The sequence below is a fragment of the Salminus brasiliensis genome, chromosome 10 (assembly GCF_030463535.1).
Source record: "Salminus brasiliensis chromosome 10, fSalBra1.hap2, whole genome shotgun sequence".
Lineage (NCBI taxonomy): Eukaryota > Metazoa > Chordata > Actinopteri > Characiformes > Bryconidae > Salminus > Salminus brasiliensis.
Window position 1 is genome coordinate 13,496,798 of NC_132887.1, and position 20,132 is coordinate 13,516,929.

The following is a 20,132-nucleotide window of genomic DNA, read 5'->3' on the forward strand; positions in this document are numbered from 1 at the left end:
GGGAAGGTTCATCAAAAGCCTGTGATTGAATGACGCATTTTCTATGATCATTTTTAAAATCTTTTCTTAATATGTAAAAGTAATTTATTTATATGCCCAGAACACCATGATTTAAGGAAACTTGTTTATTGGGGTTTTTTTTTCATATACAAAGCCATTTACAGCACATAATGCATGTGTTGAGTAAAGCAATGGGTGTACTCATTAACAAAGGACCATTGTCCGTCTTTAAAAGTCCACAAAAAAGCACAATAGTCTAAATCAGTCATTTATAAACTCTGGATTACAATAATTTCATGGCTGGCTGGATGTGAAAGTGGCATTTTAAAACAGGCCAAAGCCACAAGCTATAATGTACACTACAAACTATGAGATGTACTCTAATTATACACAATACATCTACTGCCTTTTTCATACACTGTCTTTAATACTAAAACCATGGAACTTCATTGCTGTCAATAATTTCAAAACTTTTTCAAACTTTAAATGATGATAACAGTGCACCAGCAACAACATAGTAATGACAACAATAGCAAAAACAACAACAGGTTAATTGTTTATTCTATTGCAATAAAATACATACATAAATATATCATCCCCCTAAGACAGGAATGGAGGAATGATGTTATCATGACAAATTCCAAAAACACTAGAATATGATATTCAAATGTGTCCTTGCAGCTTGAGCACTTTTCCTCATGGTATGCTCCTCTGGAATCCACCGTATGTCTTTAAACTACATTAAAACAGCAACGTTATAATCACATAGTACCAGCTTTCATAGATTCCCACGCACTTTGTCACTAGGGTCATAAAACGTTGCTAGGCTTTTCAACCTTTTTAATGTCTTCTTTCCTAAAAAATAAAAAAAATATATATTTCAAAACATTTTCAAGTCAACAACTGAAACCTTTAACTATGAGTATATAGTCACCATCATACAAAAACCTAGTATTTTCACAGTGACAGTAAAGGAAAAATCCCTCCCATTTCTGCCATTAATCATGCCATTTTTACATAATTTAAAATGATGGAGGTGTTATTTTATCACTGACAAAATGTTAATTTCACTCTATAATTTAACTTGAGGACTAATGAAGACTAAAGACCAGAGAACACCGACCAAACACACTGCAAAAAACTCATACAAACCTACAATAAAAAATGTACACACATTTCAGAAAAATATAAACCCAGTGAACCAGATTAAAGAAAAGAAAATAATATTCTAGATTCTCCCAACAAGCAAACAAACACTTCTAGTGGTGTTGTCTGTTCGTGCACTCTGGCCTAAACATTGCTTTAACCACATCGTAACACAGTGTTAAGCAAGTGTTGAGCAATTTAATGTATGTTTCCACTGACAATATAAATACAGTGAAGCTCTGAAAGAGAAGAAGAGTTTTTTATATTATACAGCTCAGGGAAAAAAGAGACCACATTTTTTTTCTTACATTTGCATCTCTATGTGTATGTCAGCCATTTTTATTCCAGGCATTTCATCAAACACAGCTGAGTTACCTGAATTTACATACTATGAATGGCAGTAGAGCCTGCCAAGACATGAAAGCTGTGATTGGCAGTCAATGTTATTTCACCATAGTGATTTTTGAATGCTCTCAAAGTTCAAATATTACAAATAGTACTGTGTTGTTTAAATTTGAATAATAACCTTAATGCACTGTAATTATTATAATAATTTATTTGCATTATTTGAGTTGTCATTTCTGCAAATAAATGCTCTAAAAAGCAACATTTTTATTTGGATGTTAGGGGAAATGTTGTTCATGGTTTATGAAATATAACGCAAATGTCAATTTTCCTAAACACATTACCTAAAAGTAGTAAAACCAGAGAAACTGATCATGTAGGGTGGTTTCTTATTTTTTCCGGAGCTGTATAATTATATACTATATGGCCTACCCTCTGTTCTCCACATCATCTATGGTCTCAGGAAGATCAACGCCTTTCATTTCTGGCAACATTGTTACCAGTCCACTATATACAAGAGACATGACACCTGCAGAAGGACGTTTGGAGACAAACAAAACGCTTTAGAATAACACGATAAAGAGTACTGTGCCATGTTTGCAAAAGTGTGATACATTCTCCTACCATACAGAAAGAGGGGAAGCTCTTTCCAGACACTAGCTAATCTGAAGAGAAGAAACGGTGCTGCCACTGCTCCAATATCACTGGCAGAGGAGCAGACAGACACACCCAGATTTCTGCAAAATCCAAAAACACATGTTTATAGGTCAATACTACAAAAGTATGGTTGAAACTGTAACAGTGACTGTTATTCCTTAACAATTCCATTCACTCTTATTCAATTACCTTAATGGAGTGGGATATAGCTCTGAGTTGGCAAAAGTGACTGTCTCAAACCCAATGGCAACAGAAAGTCTTCCTATTATTGCGATAGTTCTCTTCAGCCAGGAGAGGTCTTGAGAAAGAGATCAATAGGTGAAACATAATCCAGAGCTAGTAATCTTTCATACTTTATAATCAGGTCAACATTAAATATTGACTACAGGGCAGTTAAGATTATTAAAGATTAACATACTCTGTGTAAGAAAAGGCACAATCAAGCAAGCAAATCCCGCAACTAAGTTTGCAGCTGCTATAAGAGGACGTCTGCCCACTCTGTCCACCAAGAGGTAAAATATAAGACCAGTAGGCAGTTCCACCACAGCTGAGATGAAGAAATCCAAAAAGAGATTATCCCCTGTGATTCCCAGGCGTAGTAATAATCCTTGGAATACCACTGTACTCGTGAACCTTAAAAAAAGATTATGGAAGGTAAATACAATGGCCAAATATGAACAATATAAAAAATACAGGAAAAATTTATTATTTATTGTAAGTGAAATATTTGGATTAGAATTAAGTTCAGGGTGAAGGTGTGGACAACTATATTATATAATGACTCAAATAAAATACATATCAGAATAAACAAGTATTGCATGTTATAATCATTTTTTTTACCATGCATAAATCAAGATGATGGTGTGTTTCCTCATTTTTGGTGTTCTAAACAACTCTTTAAAAGATGGATGAACAATTTCCTGTTGTTGTTCCACTAGCAGATCCATCTGTTATACAAACATGGCAACAGGTTTTGTTGATTTAATGAACATAAGTCTGGAGCAATATTTTCGGAAAATCCATATTTTCAAAATGCAACAAGAAATAATTAACATATATATATATATAAACAATTGTGTAAATTGGGCAGATCACCTCCTGAAAGTCTGCAGGGATTGATCTCTTATTGCACTTGGCAATACTCTCGACAATCCTCATGGCCTCTTTTGTCTTTTTTTGTGACAGCAGCCATCTGGGGGATTCAGGTATGAACCTAAAAAAGAAATTATAAAAGTAAAGTATTTCCTACTCCAAACATGTTCCAGTACAATGTACACTATAATTGTAAATGTAATACAAAAATGACAAACATATATAATATATATTCAATGTATATATATTATGAAAGCCTAGACTAATGCATGCTTCACCCATAGATATTACGTTTTTGAACTTACCAGTAATAGACCAGAAAGATAAAGATCGGGAGTGTCATGGTCAGTTGGAGATTTTTCCAAGAATGGATGTAATATGCTAGGCCAGGAATGAGAACCATACCAGTGGAGTACAGAGTACGGGTCATGACAGAAACAAATTTCCTGTTGTTTGATCCAAAGAATTCAATAACTGTTTTGAAAACAGAACATCAAAACAAACAAGATTTTGACATAAATAAAAAGCAATCTAATCAATGTCATCCCATAAACTCCTCCAAAAGCAAAACCACTCGAGAATGAAAAAAGTTGCCGAAAAGTGAAAAAATTATTTCGATTAAATTGAACGGGACACTTTTACCATTCAAAACTTTGGAATCATTTGTTATATTGATGTGGGTACAATGTAGGTTTAATTATTATAAACTAGACACAAACTGGTGTATTGGGAATGTTTTTTCTAGCATTTCGAGGTTTTCCAGATATTAATACTGTACTGTAAATACTGTAAATTACAAATGCTTAATGAATGTTGTCTACTAATGATATACTAATTATCTAAAAGCCATAAAGTGGCATGCAAATGTTTGGGTACCCCTGGTCAAAATTTATGTTACTGTGAAAAGTTAAGGATGGGTTGAAATGAGAAAGAATGGCTTCTACAGTATGTAGATAATCCTAAATGCACTTTAAAATCCACAGCACGCTACCTTAAGAAGCAGCATGCCCCTCACAGTCTCCAGATCTAGATATTATCTAAAATCTGCATACAGACTTCAAACAAGCAGTGCATGCAATAAGGCCAAGGATCTCACAAAACTAGAAGTCTTCTGCATAGACGAATGGATAAAAATACCCCAAACAAGAAATGGAAAACCCTCAGATGACTACAAAAAGTGTTTACAGGCTGCAATATTTGCAGTATTTTGCTTTCTAAGTATTGACCAAACAGTCTTTTCCTTTGCGTTTGGCTCTTCCAAGAGATTAAAAAGAGCAATATTGCTGAAATTATTAAAGAAATGTGCCATCTGTAATGTTATGAAATTGTATCTGTATATCGAACTAAATTTGTTTGATATTATTGAAAACACTGATTCCAAACTTCCAAACAGAACAGTATCTACCTACCCAGCACATATGTGGTTGTCCATGCTCCTTTAGCAAAAAAGCCCTGCAAGCATCTGAAGACCAGGAACAAGGGGTAATAGGGTGAAACAACAATGCATATGCCTGACACTCCAAGGCCAAGCATTGAGCCAATGAAACATAGCTTTCTTCCAAACCTGTGAAAAAGAATAAAATGAAATAGGTCCTGAATGTCATCAAAAATGTGTTATTTTTAATGTAATACTGAAGTCATAAATCTTTCAGATTTACAAATGGACAAGTTACAAAAACAGATCAAACCTGTCAGCTATGTATCCAGAGACAAAGGCTCCTATGAAGAATCCTGTGGCTAAACTTGCCTGGTTTAGGTCAGCAAGCCAGGAGTGCTCACAGACCAATGCAAACTTTCAAAAGAAATAAATAAGGGATCATTCTTGATGTAATTTCATTAATGTACTCTTATGTACTTAAGAGTACATACAAGATATCATACAAGGCATATTGGACCACATATTTTCAGGGAATGTTTCTAAACAGATTAGATATGAAATAATCTATGAAGAAGTGCAAAGGATTCTCTAAAACTGGAGTAGTAGTTGAATAAGATATGTACAGACAAAATGCGACCACTAACAACTAATGCGAATACTGTAGCTGTCATATATAGAAGTGTCATTGATGAATAATACATAGCAGTTATTATATAAATCTTAAACTTTGGGCATGCGGTCATCAGAAAACCATATAATCTTGTAGAATAAGAGATCATGTAATATGATGACACCAATTCAACCACAGGAGTTTTTTCCCTACACTGTGTTGATTTTTACATCTAAGGAAAATCTCTTAAAAGAGCATCTGCTATGACAGCATGAGCGCAATCACCTCGGTTACAATGGTAGTCCAAGTAGGATCAAACATCCATCCCTCATCACAGGAAGACAGTGGCGTCGTATTGGTGGGTATGGACCCCAGTTCCAGGTCACTGCAGTTGGCCGTGCTAAAGTTCCAGGCCACATCAAACTTAGCACACTTACTGTGAGAGCCATGTGGACCAGTGCGAGGAATAGTTAGGTTCCAGACCTCCTCCACTGAGATGCCACAATCCTCTTGAACACGTGCAGTGCCCGCACTTTTACACCAGTGATCTGGTGTATTTCCAATAAACACGACTCCAACTAGCACGTATGCGAAAAATATAATGGGTAACGATCCTAAAAAAGATATCCTTTTCTGGTAAGGTCCAAAATCCCCAACATGATGTAGAAGCTCATCAAAGTTTACCATCATGTGCTGCTTTTGTCTTTAATACTGAGGCAGGGGATACCTTCTGCAGCTTCACACTTGAGGTTAGTGATTGATTCAAAGTCCATCAACGTCATGGAAGGACTGAGGCCTTATATGAAAAGAGCATGGCACAGATCCAAGCGAAATGCTCCTGTAGATAAAAATGAAAAGATCAGATTACCTTTATTTATTTGTTTATCAGAAGACCTCAAAATTCACACTTTAGGCAAATCACAAAGAACAGTACTAAATCCTAATAAAGCTAATTCTGAAGGTTCATCGCTGTTAAGGGGAAGTCAGAAACACAAGTTTAAACTGCAGATTCTCATGCATGCCTTAACACAAAAGGTATACGGTGACACATAAGTGAAAATATTTCCATACCCATGTTTAAACCATTAGGTGCTGTTAGTGATTTATCTGTATAATTTATCTGTATGATTAAAAAAAAAACATTTTTGTACTGTCCTAAAAACACGGTTCATTCCGGTGGGCAAACTGTTTCCATTAATACACATCTTAACACATCATTGATATCCATGATACAGCCTGAGAAACATATACATGACAGACCTTAAGGTGGGTAAACCTACTTCCATTTTCTCAGTTCTGTGCACTTAGGTAAAACTCTAGATTCAGTATTTTCACATCATAATTCCTAATAATTGCTGAGCTTAATCATTTTATAGCATCACAAAGAGAAGCACTTTATAAACTTAAATAAATGTCAGTATTTCACTATTGCTTTCCCTTGACTACTGTAGCCAGCTATACCTACGTATGTATATATATATATATATATATATATATATATATATATATATACCTTTAGCACTACAGATTCATGCAGTCGACTGAATACTGTGAACCCCTTATGTGTAACCCAAACATAACTTAAGCACAGTACAACAGTAAGCATAGTGCCAAACTGATCCTTCATCTAACCGCTCACAGTAAGCTTTGCAGGGTGCCAGGTGTTAGTTGTGGCAGAATACACTGCATTGCACTGCGTTTAACGCTCCCACCCGAACTCACCACACTCAGAGCTGTGTCGGCATTGAAGTCGCGCTACGTCCAGCTGGGGTCTCTGCGTGCTGAAAGTTACACAGTTTAAAGTGCAGGACTGTCCCAAGGGCTTATTGGTGGAAAGAGATATGAGGGCGGGGCGTTCGTTACTCTTCTAGTTACCTAAAAGTTCCTCCAAGTGGTGCTGAAGTGCACTACTGCAGTTCTTTCGTTGTTATTTACAGTACTGTTAAGATCCCGCCCACTGTTTCTGTATGTTCTGTTGTATGTTCTGAAGGCCATATATCTCATCATACTCATTTGTGTAGAATAAATGTAAATGCTCAAAATTACTTGGAATCATTTCATACTTTACATTAACTTCCATTTAAAGTTTAGAGCATTTTGTTTTCTCCTGTAAAGTCACTATTTTGGAGATACATGTTTTTCATTGGACAGCGGCAGTATACAGCCGGTGCTCTCTTGTACAGCAGTTGTGTAAGTGAACTGCAAAAAATGTTCAGAGCATGAAATTTATCTAAAAACACAACTCTACAACCCCTTACTTAATGCTCTGCTAGTTGAAAAATTTCCCAAATACAAACCTTATACAAAAGTCACACAAACCTTTTTTTTTTTGTGAATTGTAGATGTCTGTTTTAATCATCCCTGCTGGAAAACTGGTAGCTGGATTCTGATGGTCTAAGATGGTCTTTGATGGCCAAGGTGGTTGAGAAGCTGATTATACAGACGAAAACATACCCTATGCTGGTTAACTGGAGTGTTAGGTAAGGCTTATCAGGCTTATCTTTACCATGATCAAGCTTGTTAGCCAGCATAGTCAAACTGGTTGAGCACTGTGGTCATGCTGGTTAAGCTGGCTGGCCAGCTTGTTCATGCCATGGCTTAAAGGTTAGGGAGGCAGGCTGGGAATTGGAAGGCAAAACACCTAACCACTAAGTGTTCTCCGGGCACTAAGTTGGCTGCCCACTGCTGCAGGTGGGTGTTCTCACTTTTCTGTCACGAATGGGTTAAATGCAGTGATTGAATTTCATCATACTGCTCTGCGATGGCTATAAAGTGTTTTATTATTATCTAAATCTGGTCAGACCAGTTGATCTGCGTGGTCTAGCTGATGACAGGCATGGTCATGATGGTCAGCCAGCTTGGTCATACTGTTTGACTAGTCTGGTCTGTCTAAACCATCAAAATCAAAAAGCTTTACCAGCTTAAGGTAGCCAGGCTATTTTTCATCGAAGATCTAACAATGTATGTGTTACATTTCAATGAGCTATTGCTCATTCACTGATTTTTTTATATCCTTCCAGTTACTATACAAATACAACTAACCAACTTTGCAACTAACCAACGTCTAGATTAGATCATAATGCCACCATCAGTTGAAATGAATATTCACCATAATGATAGTACGAGTATGACGGGGTAAATACCAGATGAGATGTAGGATACTTTTACCAAGGTGTGTAAAAGTACACACCTCTCTTCACCTCTCAAGTCTCTCACCTCTCTTCTCTCAATGCAGTCTTTGGACACTAGCAATTCAGCACAACTTGGGCGGAGAGCTTTGTAAAAAAAAATTAAAAAGGCAGATAAACTGACGTATTTAGATAGGTGTGGATGGGGCCTCAGTTTACACCTATACACACCTATATAACTATATAAAACTAACTGGTATTCTCAGTTAGCTAACATTTATCCTGCTTAAATATGAGGCAAGCATGTGATTGTGTTACGTTAGCTTTCTAACCTACGGTGTAGATTTTTGAACACACCAGACCTCAGCGCCAGTACTCGACAGAACGGCATCATTTCTTGCACTAGACGACTTTGAGTCTTGGGGAAATGCATTGTGATGCCTCAGATCATACACTGTAGATAACATTGATAACACTGCTAAACATAAACCAGTTGGCACCGTGTCAAATGTCAGGTGTGGAATTATGGTGGTGCTTCATCCAATATATTTGGGATGAGTTGGGAAGTTGGAGATCCCCAATGAGGTGGGATGGTGATCATTCAATATCCTGACCTCACTTACACTCTTGTTGCTGAACGCAATCAAATCTTCACAGCAATGCTCCAAAGCCTTCCCTGGAGACAGTGACTCCAACAAAAGCAGGATAAACTCTTTACTCTTTTATCTAGCAAACATTTTTTCTATCACAAGTGCCAGCTCACCCAATACAACTGTGGTATCAAGTTGGTTTTAGGTATCAAATATCAATCGATAGTGCCTGAAATATCAGTGAATCTACAACACTTCAGTTATATGATCTGGATATCTTTTACTCATTTCATAACAGTAACAGTAAATCCAAGAAACTGGATCTGCAGAGCTGTGAATTGGATCTGGTGCCACTAACAGCTCACAGATCGCATCCTGATCTTTGGAACAGTATTGATTTACACGTCAGACTCGTTTGAAATTTTTCTTACATCTTGCCACTGCTCTGTTTCTCAGCTTCTGAATTACAGAGTTGACTCCAAACTTATGGATTTTGTGTCAGCCTCAGTCAGTCGTTACCAACGCAAGGTGAGGAAAATGCAAACCCAGTGGAGTCTCTGTCTCAGACACCCTGCAGCTTGAATGAGTGACTGATGATACTGTCGACAAGTCGATGACACTTTGCCACGTCTACAACACTTGATGGACACTTCCTGGTATGCTCAATGTGCCATCTTCTAGGCAATGATAAGATTCAGGGCGAAGCTTGCAAATTTGAGAGATACCTGGTAATTACCTGATTAGCCCACCTGGCATGTACACATCTAAAATGTTGTGTGAAACTGGACTAACTTGTTTATGTAGGATGATTCAGATAGTGTAGTGAAGCAAGGCCCTCAAGAAGCCTCAATTTCATTAAACTAGGCTGGACATGCTAATATGCTAGTTAATCTGGATAAGGTTGGTGACGTGGCCTACAGCTTGCTAACAGATTGCTTCAGCAAAATCTAAAATTAGTTTGTATATGCTCTAGATCAGCTTGCTTATGATGAATTACAGGTTAGCCGAAATCAATGACTGTAGAAAACATGGACGGCATGGTTCCATTCCCTTCTGTTCTATAGAAATAGAAGAATGTTGTCAAACCCTCCTACTCATTCTGTAGACCTGCCACCTTCTCCCAGACCAAGTGTGTCTTAGACCGCCTTTTCTTGAGCTTACAGCACAAGAAGGCAGAGCGAATTTCCCCCCTGGATTCCCAGTTTATCCAGATAGTGTAACATTTCAACAGTAAAAGTGCAGTTAATGCTATACTCCATGTAATAAACAGAAAGAGTGAAATGCAGGTCCAGCTTCCAGCCAAGCTTCCAGCCAAGAATTCTTAGCCCCACCTTTTCATTACCATAAAAAATTGAATGACATCATGCACTTTATATTTGTAGCTGGAACAACTTGGACATTATGTTTATTTGATAAATCATGACAGCTTGGTCAACATGTTGTGTAAAACCATTTTATTGACCTTCAATATGTTCAGTCAACCGTCTCCATTTCTTTGTCTCTAATCTCTTGATTTTCTTCTGACAATGTTGAGTGGTTGAGCTCCTCATTGATGTGAAACTCCAGATCAGTGCTGGCCTCTGTCAGGTCTTGGGGCTTCTGTACAGAGTCTGTGGTCTCAGAATGGTCTGAAATTTTGCTGTCCTCTGCAAGGAGAACAGGTTGCTCAGGGATGTGAGAGATGTTAAAAGATGCTGCTATCTCTTGAAGTCTGGCCTTTTCAGCCTTCAGATTATCTAACTCTTTGGTAAGTGGTGTTGCAGCATCAGATGGCTCTTTAAGCATTTCTTCAGAGGTCCTTGGTTCTGGATGGATCACTTGTGTTTCCTCTGCAACCACACCTTTGGCTTCTTCCACTGTAGGCTTCTGGACATCCAGACTTTCATCACTGCCTCCAGGCTCCTGAAGGTCCAGATTGCCAGCCTCAGCTCCAGATAGTGGGTTCTCCTGGAGCTTCTGATAGAGGCTCTTTCTCTCATCCTGCAGTGCTCTGCAGAGCTTCTCTAGTTTTTGAGTCTTCAGCGTGAAGAGCTCAAACTCTTTCTCCTTCAGGACTTTCTGCAAAAGATAACAGCAAACAAAGGAAAAAGGTGAATTTACACACTTGGACTGATTATCAGATTGGTTATAATCTTTTGACGTTCAGACCATTTTTGACAGTTTCATCTGGATCTGGAAATTTGTATAGTGCCATAATAGATGTGAAAATCGTGAAATGAGCTTCTTACGTCAGCAACCATTTCAACAAGAGTTTTATTGCAGCCTTCAAAGCGTGATTTCCATCCATTTGCCTCTTTCTCTAGTTTCTTCATCTTCTTTGACATCTGCAAATGAGAAACCATGGTCTTAAAAATTTTAAGCAAGTCATTTTGCTACAGAGAAGACGCTCCACTGGAAGAACGTAGGCTGGCACACTGTGAGGATATCTCTTATCTTCTGCAAGCTGACTAGATTTGAGTATACCTACTTTTTCAATGTCTTGCTTGAAGCCAGCATACACACCACTGCTCTTTGACACAGTTCCTTTGAATTCATCAAACTTCTCAGAATACAGAGCAAGCTGCCAGAGCAGAAGTACAACTCATTAAAAACAGTAATGTAAGAAACAGCTACAAAAGCTTTATAATATATCCTATTTTACCTGGGCCTTCATGTCATTCTCTTGTTCCTTCATTAGTGTCACTTGTAGTTTGGCCTCAGCAGCTTGCTTCAGCAACTGTCCATGAAAAAACATGATTGGTGTATGTAACACATAAGAGGAATTTGTTCTGAAGCAATTTTTTTGTTTACTGGGTTATCTGAAACCACAAAACTCACATGCGCTTTCTCCAGCTTGTGCTTTTCTTCAGCGTCTTTTAGCACTGCATTTGCCTGAGCGAGTTTTGTCTCCAACAGCTTTTGCTGTAAGTCTCTGTGCTTAAACACTTTTTCAAGATTCTGCAAAAGCCAGAGTCAAATACAGAGACAGATTTATAAAGCTATTTTCACAGGTTATATAGTTATATAGTTTTTTAAATTTGTTTTCTGATCTACGCTTGTACATTTCAGCAAGGTCTTTTAACCAAAGTGTAATGTTTATGTAATAAATCAGCAAATGCATGATAGTCATAACCTAGAGTCACATAGATACATGTAAATGCCCAAAGCTTGAGGGACAGCAAAAGAAACACCATCACTATGCTTTAGTGGTCCCATACCGCCTCTCGCTGGTCATATTTGGCAATAAGGCCTTTGAGTTTTTCAGCTAGGTCACTGTTCTCCTGGCAGAGTTTGTTATTGCGGTTGCTGTGCTCCTCGATCTGGGCCTGGATGTCCGTAAGTGTGTTCTGGAAGTGAGTGGTGATCTCCTTCCTCTTTAGGTCATCTTCACGGCATCGTTGAAGGGTCTCTTCCTAAAAAAGAAAATCGACAGGCCGTTACTCTTGCATAATACTCCGTTATAGTAAGGTTTAAATACAACGTTTAAATAGTAACTATATGGAAATACTATCTTATTGAATTCTAGATTTCACATCTTTCAGATTAATTATTATTTAGACACTGACAATGGAACTATTATAAGCAAATTTTCAATGTTTCACTTAAGAACTATCTACAGTAGGTTCACCTTCATGGAGAAGAACCTTTTAACCCAGCAAAGAGTTTGACATGGTTCTATATATAACATAAAGGTTGCCTTCTCTGAAGAACCTTTGAAAAACAAGAAGTTTTCAAGAAGGTTTGGGTTTCAATTGCCATTTAATTAAATACCTTGAGGGTCTTGTTGTGTCTCTGCAACTCCCTGCAAAGCCCCTCAAGTTTACTGCGGGCCAGTACTGCTCTGCTGTGTTCACTCTGAAGTTGGTCTTTCTCCTTCATCACCTGCAGCAGTTTCTTCTGTAGCATCTTCAACTGTTTGTGGTCTGAGCGATGCTCCTCCAGCTGCAGTGAGCGTACACAAAAGGCAGAGCATTTTGAGAGCATTATCAACTTTTTGCACACTTATTTTCACATTTCTAAAATGCACATTAAGCACAGCCCACATCATAGGGGTATCTGTACTCACCAGCTCGGCATGCTTCTTAATAAGGGCTTCCAGCTTCTGCTCTGGGGAACCAAGCTTGTTCAGGCTTTGCATAAGGAGCGTTGCTTCCTTGCCTACAGGGACATACATTGCACAATTCGATCATATACTTCAAATGGCACAACCAAGGAGTAAATCTGGGATGTTCTTCAGTTAATGTTCAGCTGAGTAAATGTTTACCAAGGCCTTTAAGCATTTTCTTCTCAAGCTTCTGGTCCTTGGCCTTGCTAGGCTCTTTTAAGTCTGTGAGTGCCTCCTCCTCCAACTCCTCAGTCTCTGCTGGCTTTTCAGCTTCCTGATAGGTGTTAATGATGTCCTCTAGTTGCTTACTCAGGTCCTCAGTGAGGTCCACAGTGACATTCGCCATGGGGGTCTGTAGTTCTGCAGGTTGGCTACAACTCTCCATTCTTAGAAACGGTCACTGAGAGGACATGAAAGATTTGCATTTGTTTTTGTTCCACCATGTCAAGTAGGAATTAAAGGGAATATTAGTTCACAAGTGTTAACCACATTTCACACATGTTGTCAACTGTATATTCTACAGCCTCACATACTTATATTAACTGCTAATTTCTTTATGGTGTAACATTTAGCTTGATTACATTTCTCCGTATCATCTATATGCCTAATTTCCTAAATCCAATGATATTGTTTTTCTTTATTGACTTAGTTCATTCAGTAAGGGGATCCAAGGCTATGTTTCCTTCTTATCAATGATGCACATTTTGTTCCTTATGCTGGATTATTGTATGTAATGGGGGTTGGGCCCACATGCAATTAGGGTTGGGCAGTAATAAGATATACTGCAGTATTTAAAAATGATGACAATCTCAAAATACGGACAGTATTTTAACATTACGACATGTCTGATGACAAGTAAGCTAATTCCCACATGTCTTTAGGAGGACCACAGGGTCAGGGGTGCTTGGGAGCTCACTGAAAAATGATGTCACGCCCTGAAAACAGGTGGGTAAGCAACTGGCAGCTGCAAGTTCAGCAAACTGCTTGGGTTGTTCCAAATGAAAGAGATTAGTGACGACCAGAACTTGTTAAATATTGGCTGTTATAGTTACGCCACTCCTAAGACAGTTTCATCTACTTTGTGCTTTCAGATATGAGGTTTTAGTCTCTAAACCTGCTATTTGTGCCTCAGTTAGCTGAACACAATCTGTGCTGTAGCCTGCTAGATACTTTATCTAAGCCTAGCTAGCCGACTATGTGTCCAAAGAGGACATAAACTCTCGCATTACGACTTTCTGTCACTTCAATACCAATCCTCCTACTTCACTCTGCCAAACACAAGATCCAACACCAGTCAGATGATCTGAGTCATTCACACGTTTAGTTAGTGAGGTTTCTGTCATCCAGACTAGAATATTTTCTGTGGAGAGCAGAAAATGATCATACTAACTAAGCCTAGGCTAACTAGTTTATCTCTCTTGATTCACAGCAGTTTATATTTGCAGTTGTTGCCAGTGTGACATTTTAACATTTATTAAATGGTGTGATGTAAAATTGTGTTGGATTGTGTTAGTTGGATGAGATGTCACATAAACATTGCACCATCTGCGCTAATTGTGCTACTCCACGCCCCTTGAAATATCATTTACCATGGTAATATTTGGAAACGGTGTGTAAAAGTGCATACTCCCCGACTGTAGTTACAATAACACTGTAATAGTTTTGTATAATACCAAGTAGAACTCTTCATTTGATCTTTTAAAAGTCCCAGCATAGCCATCCTGGGATTAGCTTTGAGTTCACTGACAGGACATCTGTTAAAGTTGTGCATTGTTTAAGGGTGTTACTGTTACTAGAAAACCTTTTTGATATAACAGTAAAACTGGGCCTACAAGTAATAGACGTTTCTAACTGGGCCTTTCAGTTTAAGTGTTATTCAAGTTCTACCACTTTGAGGTTGTTTACCCTTGGAGCCATGCTGCTTATCTGCACTGTTCAACTAGTTAAATTTAGCCTCTGTCCAGGCTGATCACCCCCCTTCACACACATAGCACATGGCACCTGTTCTAGGCCAGTGGTCTATTTTAGGAGTTTCTTAATATGGTCAATGTATTCATTAATCTTTTGCATATTTCAGTTCATATCAATAATTGCATTCCTTACTTACTACAAGAAAAACAGTGTTTTGTAGTTTTTGTTTTAAAACTGCAACTTTTTATGCCATAAATTCTGCCTGTCAGCTGATCCAGGCTGACCTGCAGTTACACTTTAAATGAGCTGCATGAGCCTTATGTATTGATAATTAGTTCTTAAAACATTCTGTAGCCAAGCACGGCTTACGCTTTTGCATGCATACACACTTTTAGTCTAGCCATGCTTGGAACGGAGCAAGTGGAGCAGTGCATGCCATGCATTAAAGACTGACAATCTTAAGAACCAAGAAAAATAATGCACATTCAGAAAACCTGTATAAATAGACTGTAATATTCACAATAGTCTTAAGAAGAGAAATGAGCAAGCACTTACCAACAGCAACAGTGAAGGAGACAGAAGAGGAGTGAAGAGGGGCTCTGTGTGGCAGCTCCTGCAAAAACAGCAGCTGTGATGGGCAGACCTCAAAATAATCTGGTAGGGGACTATTCAGACCCTCTATAGAACACACAAGTGTGAGGGCTCTGCAGCCATTTAGACTCTTGTTCTGTATAATAGCGTTCCCGCACATCCTCAAAAAGTCTTAAAATGTTTAAGGTTGTAAATGTACAATGTCCAATAATATATTATTCTTTACTAAAAGCGGTATTCAATCATAACAAGACATATTTAAAAATGATCTAGCTAATAGAGTTCTTGATGGAATAGAGGACGACAGAACAGACAAAGTTAAACACACTGAAAAGACCATGCTAGAAAACGAGAGAGCAGAACCAGAGTGAGAGATGGATAGGAGAAGAGCACTAAGACTAAGACATCCTGTGTTTGATTTTCAGTTATAAAAATAGACTTTAAAAATGTCATATTTGAGTTTGTTTGAATCACTGTGTGGTGAAAAGTATTTGTTGGACCATTAAAAATCACTGACTTTATCACTGACTTTATATATATAGGTACTGTACTAAGAGGTCACCAGTATGGTTTATGGTCTCTTCTGGTGTTTATATAATTTATATAATGATGAAAATGAGTGTAGGTACATAGTAAACTCTTCTATTAAAGGAATAGTTCGAAGTAATATTCGATTTACTTCATAATTTACTACATCTTTTCCCATAGCTGAAATTTACACCAAGGACAAAATATCTACAGTGTGCCACTATTGCCACTATTGGCACCACTAACCATCATTACTTGCATTAATTTTACCATCACTACTATGATTATATTCCGTCTATTAAATTATGAGCACCTGAGCAGTAGAACAGTCCTATGTGGTGGTTTGGTGACTTTTGTCATTAATGTATAAATAGTTTTGACCAGAGGGGGGTAGGTTCCTTTTGTGAGTCTTGGTTCCTCCCAAAGTTTGTTCCACCAGCTCTGAGGGAGTTTGTCTTTGCCACTGTTACCGTTGACTTGTTTACTTCGGGTTTATGTTTTGGTTTTTTTAATGTTTTTTTGATCTCTTGTCGTCATACTCATGTAAAGCTACTTTGTGACAACGGCAGTTGTATAAAGCGCTATCCAAATACATTTAATTTGATATTTTACTCTTTTAGCTATGCATTGGCATTAGGATGCTAATGTAGCTAACAATACAAGCTCTAGCATACAACTAAAGAAGCAAACTTACTGATAAGCATTTTGGAACAGATCAGTGATGTTATGTTAGCATGCTGCTAGGGTCTAGACTGGCCTCTGTATTAAATCTCTTTGTAGCAGTGGACACACTTACACTAGTGACTATGGGCAGCGAAAACATACATCTGTGGTTATTAGGTGCCTTGCCTAATGGAGAAAGCGCTGTTTCCTCTGGCTTCTGCCAGTCCAAGAGATTGAACCAGCAACCTTCTGCCTCTCTAACTGTTAGGCCACGGTTGCCTCCAGCATTCATGTAATGGTTAATAAACTGAACAGAAAAGTCATTTTTCAATCATAGCCTTTAAAATGATTTAAAACCATCATCCCTGTTACACATATGTATCGTTTAAGGCATTTTTTCTGTAACCCCTATACATTCCAATTACCAAACCCAATTACACTCACCTCTGTCATAGCATTATCCACATAATAACATAATCATTTTATCAGTCCGTTAAGAATCTGAATGATGGCTTACTGGTAATTTAAAAACTTTTAAAGTTGTAATTATAATTAATATGCAACATAATCCACATTTTTGATCACACTTTCATGCTGACATTGATACCAGCCACTAAAGTGCTATCATTGTTGGCATTTTCACCTACACAGCATAAGCTTCAGTGTGAAAAGACCTTTTGATGAAGCGTGTATCACCCCTCTCTCTGGGTGGGATGCTGTCACAGTGTGGACCTGTGCTTGCTTGGATGTGCCCATGACCTCTGAAGCCTTTTGTTAATGCAGAATATTTCAACACCAGACAATACTGTTATCTACCACGTCGATACCAGATCATGGCTGAGCATCGCAGCTTTACTCATGGGACCTTAAACTTTTTCTGAGCGACAAGCATTGAAAGAAAAGAACACATTGTGAACTCTGATTGGCTGAGAAATTTCTCGGATGTATTATGGGAATCTTCGGCTAAATGGGACGGCCAAATAATTCTCCACCGGGACTCGGGCTGGTAAGAGCTCTTAGCTAAACAAGCAAAACTGCTACACTTATGGTTGATGGATTTAGGTTCTGTTAACAGAACATTATGAACCGTCTAGTTTATGTTAAAAATATAACGTGTTTGTTAGTCCTACTAAAGTGAGGAATTGATTAAAAAGTTTATTTCCAGAATAAGAAATATATATTTTTTGGCTTAATTTAGTTTTTACATTTTGCAAAAGAAAGAAATATACTTTAGAAATTAGCTTGAAGTATTTCCTTTTACTTTAATACTACAAATGCATTGTATTTCGGTCGTCTGTTTTCAGTCTTCATGCATGGGGTTGTGCAAAGGGGCTGTTTTTTTCTGCTGACAGCGTTGAATGGGGATTATGTGTGGACCACATGTCCAGCCCTTTTGTTTATGCCTTTTTGTTGTCTTTTTGTACCTCGTGAGTAAATCGATGTAGGTACTACAGATGAAAGGGAAATATGCATTGACAGGGGCTTTTCTCCAATGCAAAGGTCACCCGTAGCAACAAAGTTTTAGTCTGGTCTGTACAGAGAAGCCACAGCTCGGCAATGAGGGCCAAGCACCACAGTGTAGTTGAACGTATAGAGCAAAGACAAAGTCATGTCTTTAAACTACATAAAGAACTTCTATGAGGGATTTGTAAGTAAGCCAAAGCCAGTGTACCTTTATCGTTTTCCTCATGTTTTCTATTTACAGTTTGGTTTATTTCTTTCTTTATTTATTTTATACTGTTTATAACATGATTGGGAGCCTACTTACGAGGTCATCTGGAATGTATCGCATCAATCTGAGTTTCAATCATGTGGCCTGCATTGTTGTGCATTTGCTTTGACCCCTGTTCATTGTTGACTAATGTATGATAAGGTTAAGGTTTTAAACATTCTTTTATTATTGTTTAAACAATTAAACCAGCCAGGTCACTTGTTTTTTCAGTCATTACACCAGTGTACAAAGTCATTTTGTGTGTGTGTGTGTGTGTTTGTACGTATTTGTTAGCTCCGGCCGCCAACTGTGATTGGTCAGTTCCACACCCTGTTCTTTGGCTCTGTGCGTATGTTTTTCCTGGGTGTTCTGGGATTTGCAGTTTATGGCAATGAGGCTCTTCACTTCAGCTGTGACCCTGACAGGAGGGAACTGAACCTGTTTTGTTACAACCAGTTTCGACCGATAACACCTCAGGTACTGGTCTAAATGTTTGTATTTAAGGTATTTTTTGTCTATACTATGTGTCATAATTTATAAACTTATTTATTTTTGCATGGGTTATTCATCTTTTGCAGGTTTTCTGGGCTTTACAGCTTGTGACTGTTCTGGTGCCAGGGGCTGTGTTCCACCTCTACGCAGCATGTAAAAACATAGACCAGGAGGACATTCTTGAGCAACCCATCTACACAGTCTTTTACATCATTTCTGTTCTTTTGCGAATCATCCTGGAGGTGGCAGCATTTTGGCTGCAGAGTCATCTCTTTGGATTTTTGGTTCACCCTCTATACTTCTGTGATGCCAGCCCACTGGAAAAGGCTTTCAACTTCACCAAGTGTATGGTCCCAGAGCATTTTGAAAAGACTATCTTTCTTAGTGCAATGTACTTGTTCACCATCATCACTGTGGTTTTGTGTATTGCTGAGATTTTCGAAATCCTCTGCAGAAGGTTGGGCTATTTGGGCAACCAATGACATCTGTTGACCATCTTGTAAAAGGATCTGTAAAATGTCGTTGGGGCTTCTTTTATTTAATGATTGTTCAACATCCATCCAACTGTTGTTCTATTATTTTGATTAAGCATATTAAGCATATTAAGCATTTAATCTCAGGTAGAATGGAATGTGACCGTGAAATGTGCTATACTTGAGTCTTCATTTGGTTACACAATACTAACACACTTTCATGTCATTTTAGCTCCTCACACTCTTAACAATAATTTAAAATAGAAGCTATAAGGTCCTTCTTTGGGCCATGCCATAATAAAACCACTTTTTGCTTGTAAAAAACATATTATTTATTATCTATACTATACTATTGTTTATAAACAACCTTCACTTAATACAAAGGTTCTTCACACGTATGAAACCACAAGTGGTTCTTCTATGGCATTACTCAAAGAACTCTTTGTAGCACCTTCATTTTTAATAGTGTAGGTATTCTCTCTTGTTCTGACAGACATCCATAGAAGTGTATTCGTGTCCTTTCTGACCTATAATGTCATGGAATTTGGTTTTTCCGTACTGTTACTGCAGCGTGTCTTGAGTTTAATATTAAACATTTTTAAACCAGTGTAATGAATGACTTCTAAGTGTTTGTGAATGCTGTCCTGTGGGCATAACTGATTGAGTATCCATTTAATAGGCCAATAAACCAGCATTGCAGTTGTCTATACTATTAAAATTGGAGTTAACATAT

General features: G+C 37.9%; 3 protein-coding genes across 3 annotated transcripts; 1 reads left to right on the plus strand and 2 right to left on the minus strand.

The window, feature by feature from the left end:
• Positions 1-138: 138 nt before the first annotated feature.
• slc22a3 (solute carrier family 22 member 3) lies at positions 139-7,005 on the minus strand. Its single transcript, XM_072690346.1, has 12 exons — positions 6,951-7,005; positions 5,514-6,066; positions 4,929-5,032; positions 4,650-4,804; positions 3,546-3,714; positions 3,244-3,361; positions 2,989-3,095; positions 2,567-2,781; positions 2,338-2,446; positions 2,116-2,228; positions 1,924-2,020; positions 139-855 (listed from the first exon to the last, which is right to left on the minus strand). The coding sequence occupies exons 2-12, from the start codon at positions 5,916-5,918 to the stop codon at positions 810-812; spliced, it is 1,638 nt and encodes a 545-aa protein (XP_072546447.1). The 5' UTR covers positions 5,919-6,066; positions 6,951-7,005; the 3' UTR covers positions 139-809.
• A 3,414-nt stretch (positions 7,006-10,419) lies between these two features.
• txlnbb (taxilin beta b) lies at positions 10,420-13,415 on the minus strand. Its single transcript, XM_072690348.1, has 9 exons — positions 13,190-13,415; positions 12,992-13,083; positions 12,697-12,867; positions 12,144-12,338; positions 11,764-11,883; positions 11,588-11,662; positions 11,414-11,506; positions 11,175-11,270; positions 10,420-11,004 (listed from the first exon to the last, which is right to left on the minus strand). Exons 1-9 carry the CDS (start codon positions 13,413-13,415, stop codon positions 10,420-10,422), a joined length of 1,653 nt encoding a protein of 550 aa, XP_072546449.1.
• Positions 13,416-17,690: 4,275 nt separating this feature from the next.
• Positions 17,691-19,408, plus strand: LOC140564726 (gap junction epsilon-1 protein). Its single transcript, XM_072690349.1, has 3 exons — positions 17,691-17,729; positions 18,729-18,911; positions 19,013-19,408. The coding sequence occupies exons 1-3, from the start codon at positions 17,691-17,693 to the stop codon at positions 19,406-19,408; spliced, it is 618 nt and encodes a 205-aa protein (XP_072546450.1).
• The last annotated feature ends 724 nt before the right edge of the window (positions 19,409-20,132 follow it).

Bases quoted from the DNA above. Each gene is read 5' to 3' on its own strand.
- slc22a3 (XM_072690346.1), bottom strand. From the start codon at position 5,918: ATGATGGTAAACTTTGATGAGCTTCTACATCATGTTGGGGATTTTGGA. The intron at 5,033-5,513 runs GTGATTGCGCTC...TTCTTTTGAAAG, and splicing joins GGACTACCATTGTAACCGAG to TTTGCATTGGTCTGTGAGCA. The intron at 3,715-4,649 runs GTAGGTAGATAC...TTTTCAAAACAG, and splicing joins GACAACCACATATGTGCTGG to TTATTGAATTCTTTGGATCA.
- txlnbb (XM_072690348.1), bottom strand. From the start codon at position 13,415: ATGGAGAGTTGTAGCCAACCTGCAGAACTACAGACCCCCATGGCGAAT. The intron at 11,884-12,143 runs GTATGGGACCAC...TGGCTTTTGCAG, and splicing joins AATATGACCAGCGAGAGGCG to AATCTTGAAAAAGTGTTTAA. The intron at 11,005-11,174 runs GTAAGAAGCTCA...TATCTTTTGCAG, and splicing joins TTGTTGAAATGGTTGCTGAC to AAAGTCCTGAAGGAGAAAGA.
- LOC140564726 (XM_072690349.1), top strand. From the start codon at position 17,691: ATGGGACGGCCAAATAATTCTCCACCGGGACTCGGGCTG. The intron at 17,730-18,728 runs GTAAGAGCTCTT...CGTATTTGTTAG, and splicing joins CTCCACCGGGACTCGGGCTG to CTCCGGCCGCCAACTGTGAT. The intron at 18,912-19,012 runs GTACTGGTCTAA...CATCTTTTGCAG, and splicing joins TTCGACCGATAACACCTCAG to GTTTTCTGGGCTTTACAGCT.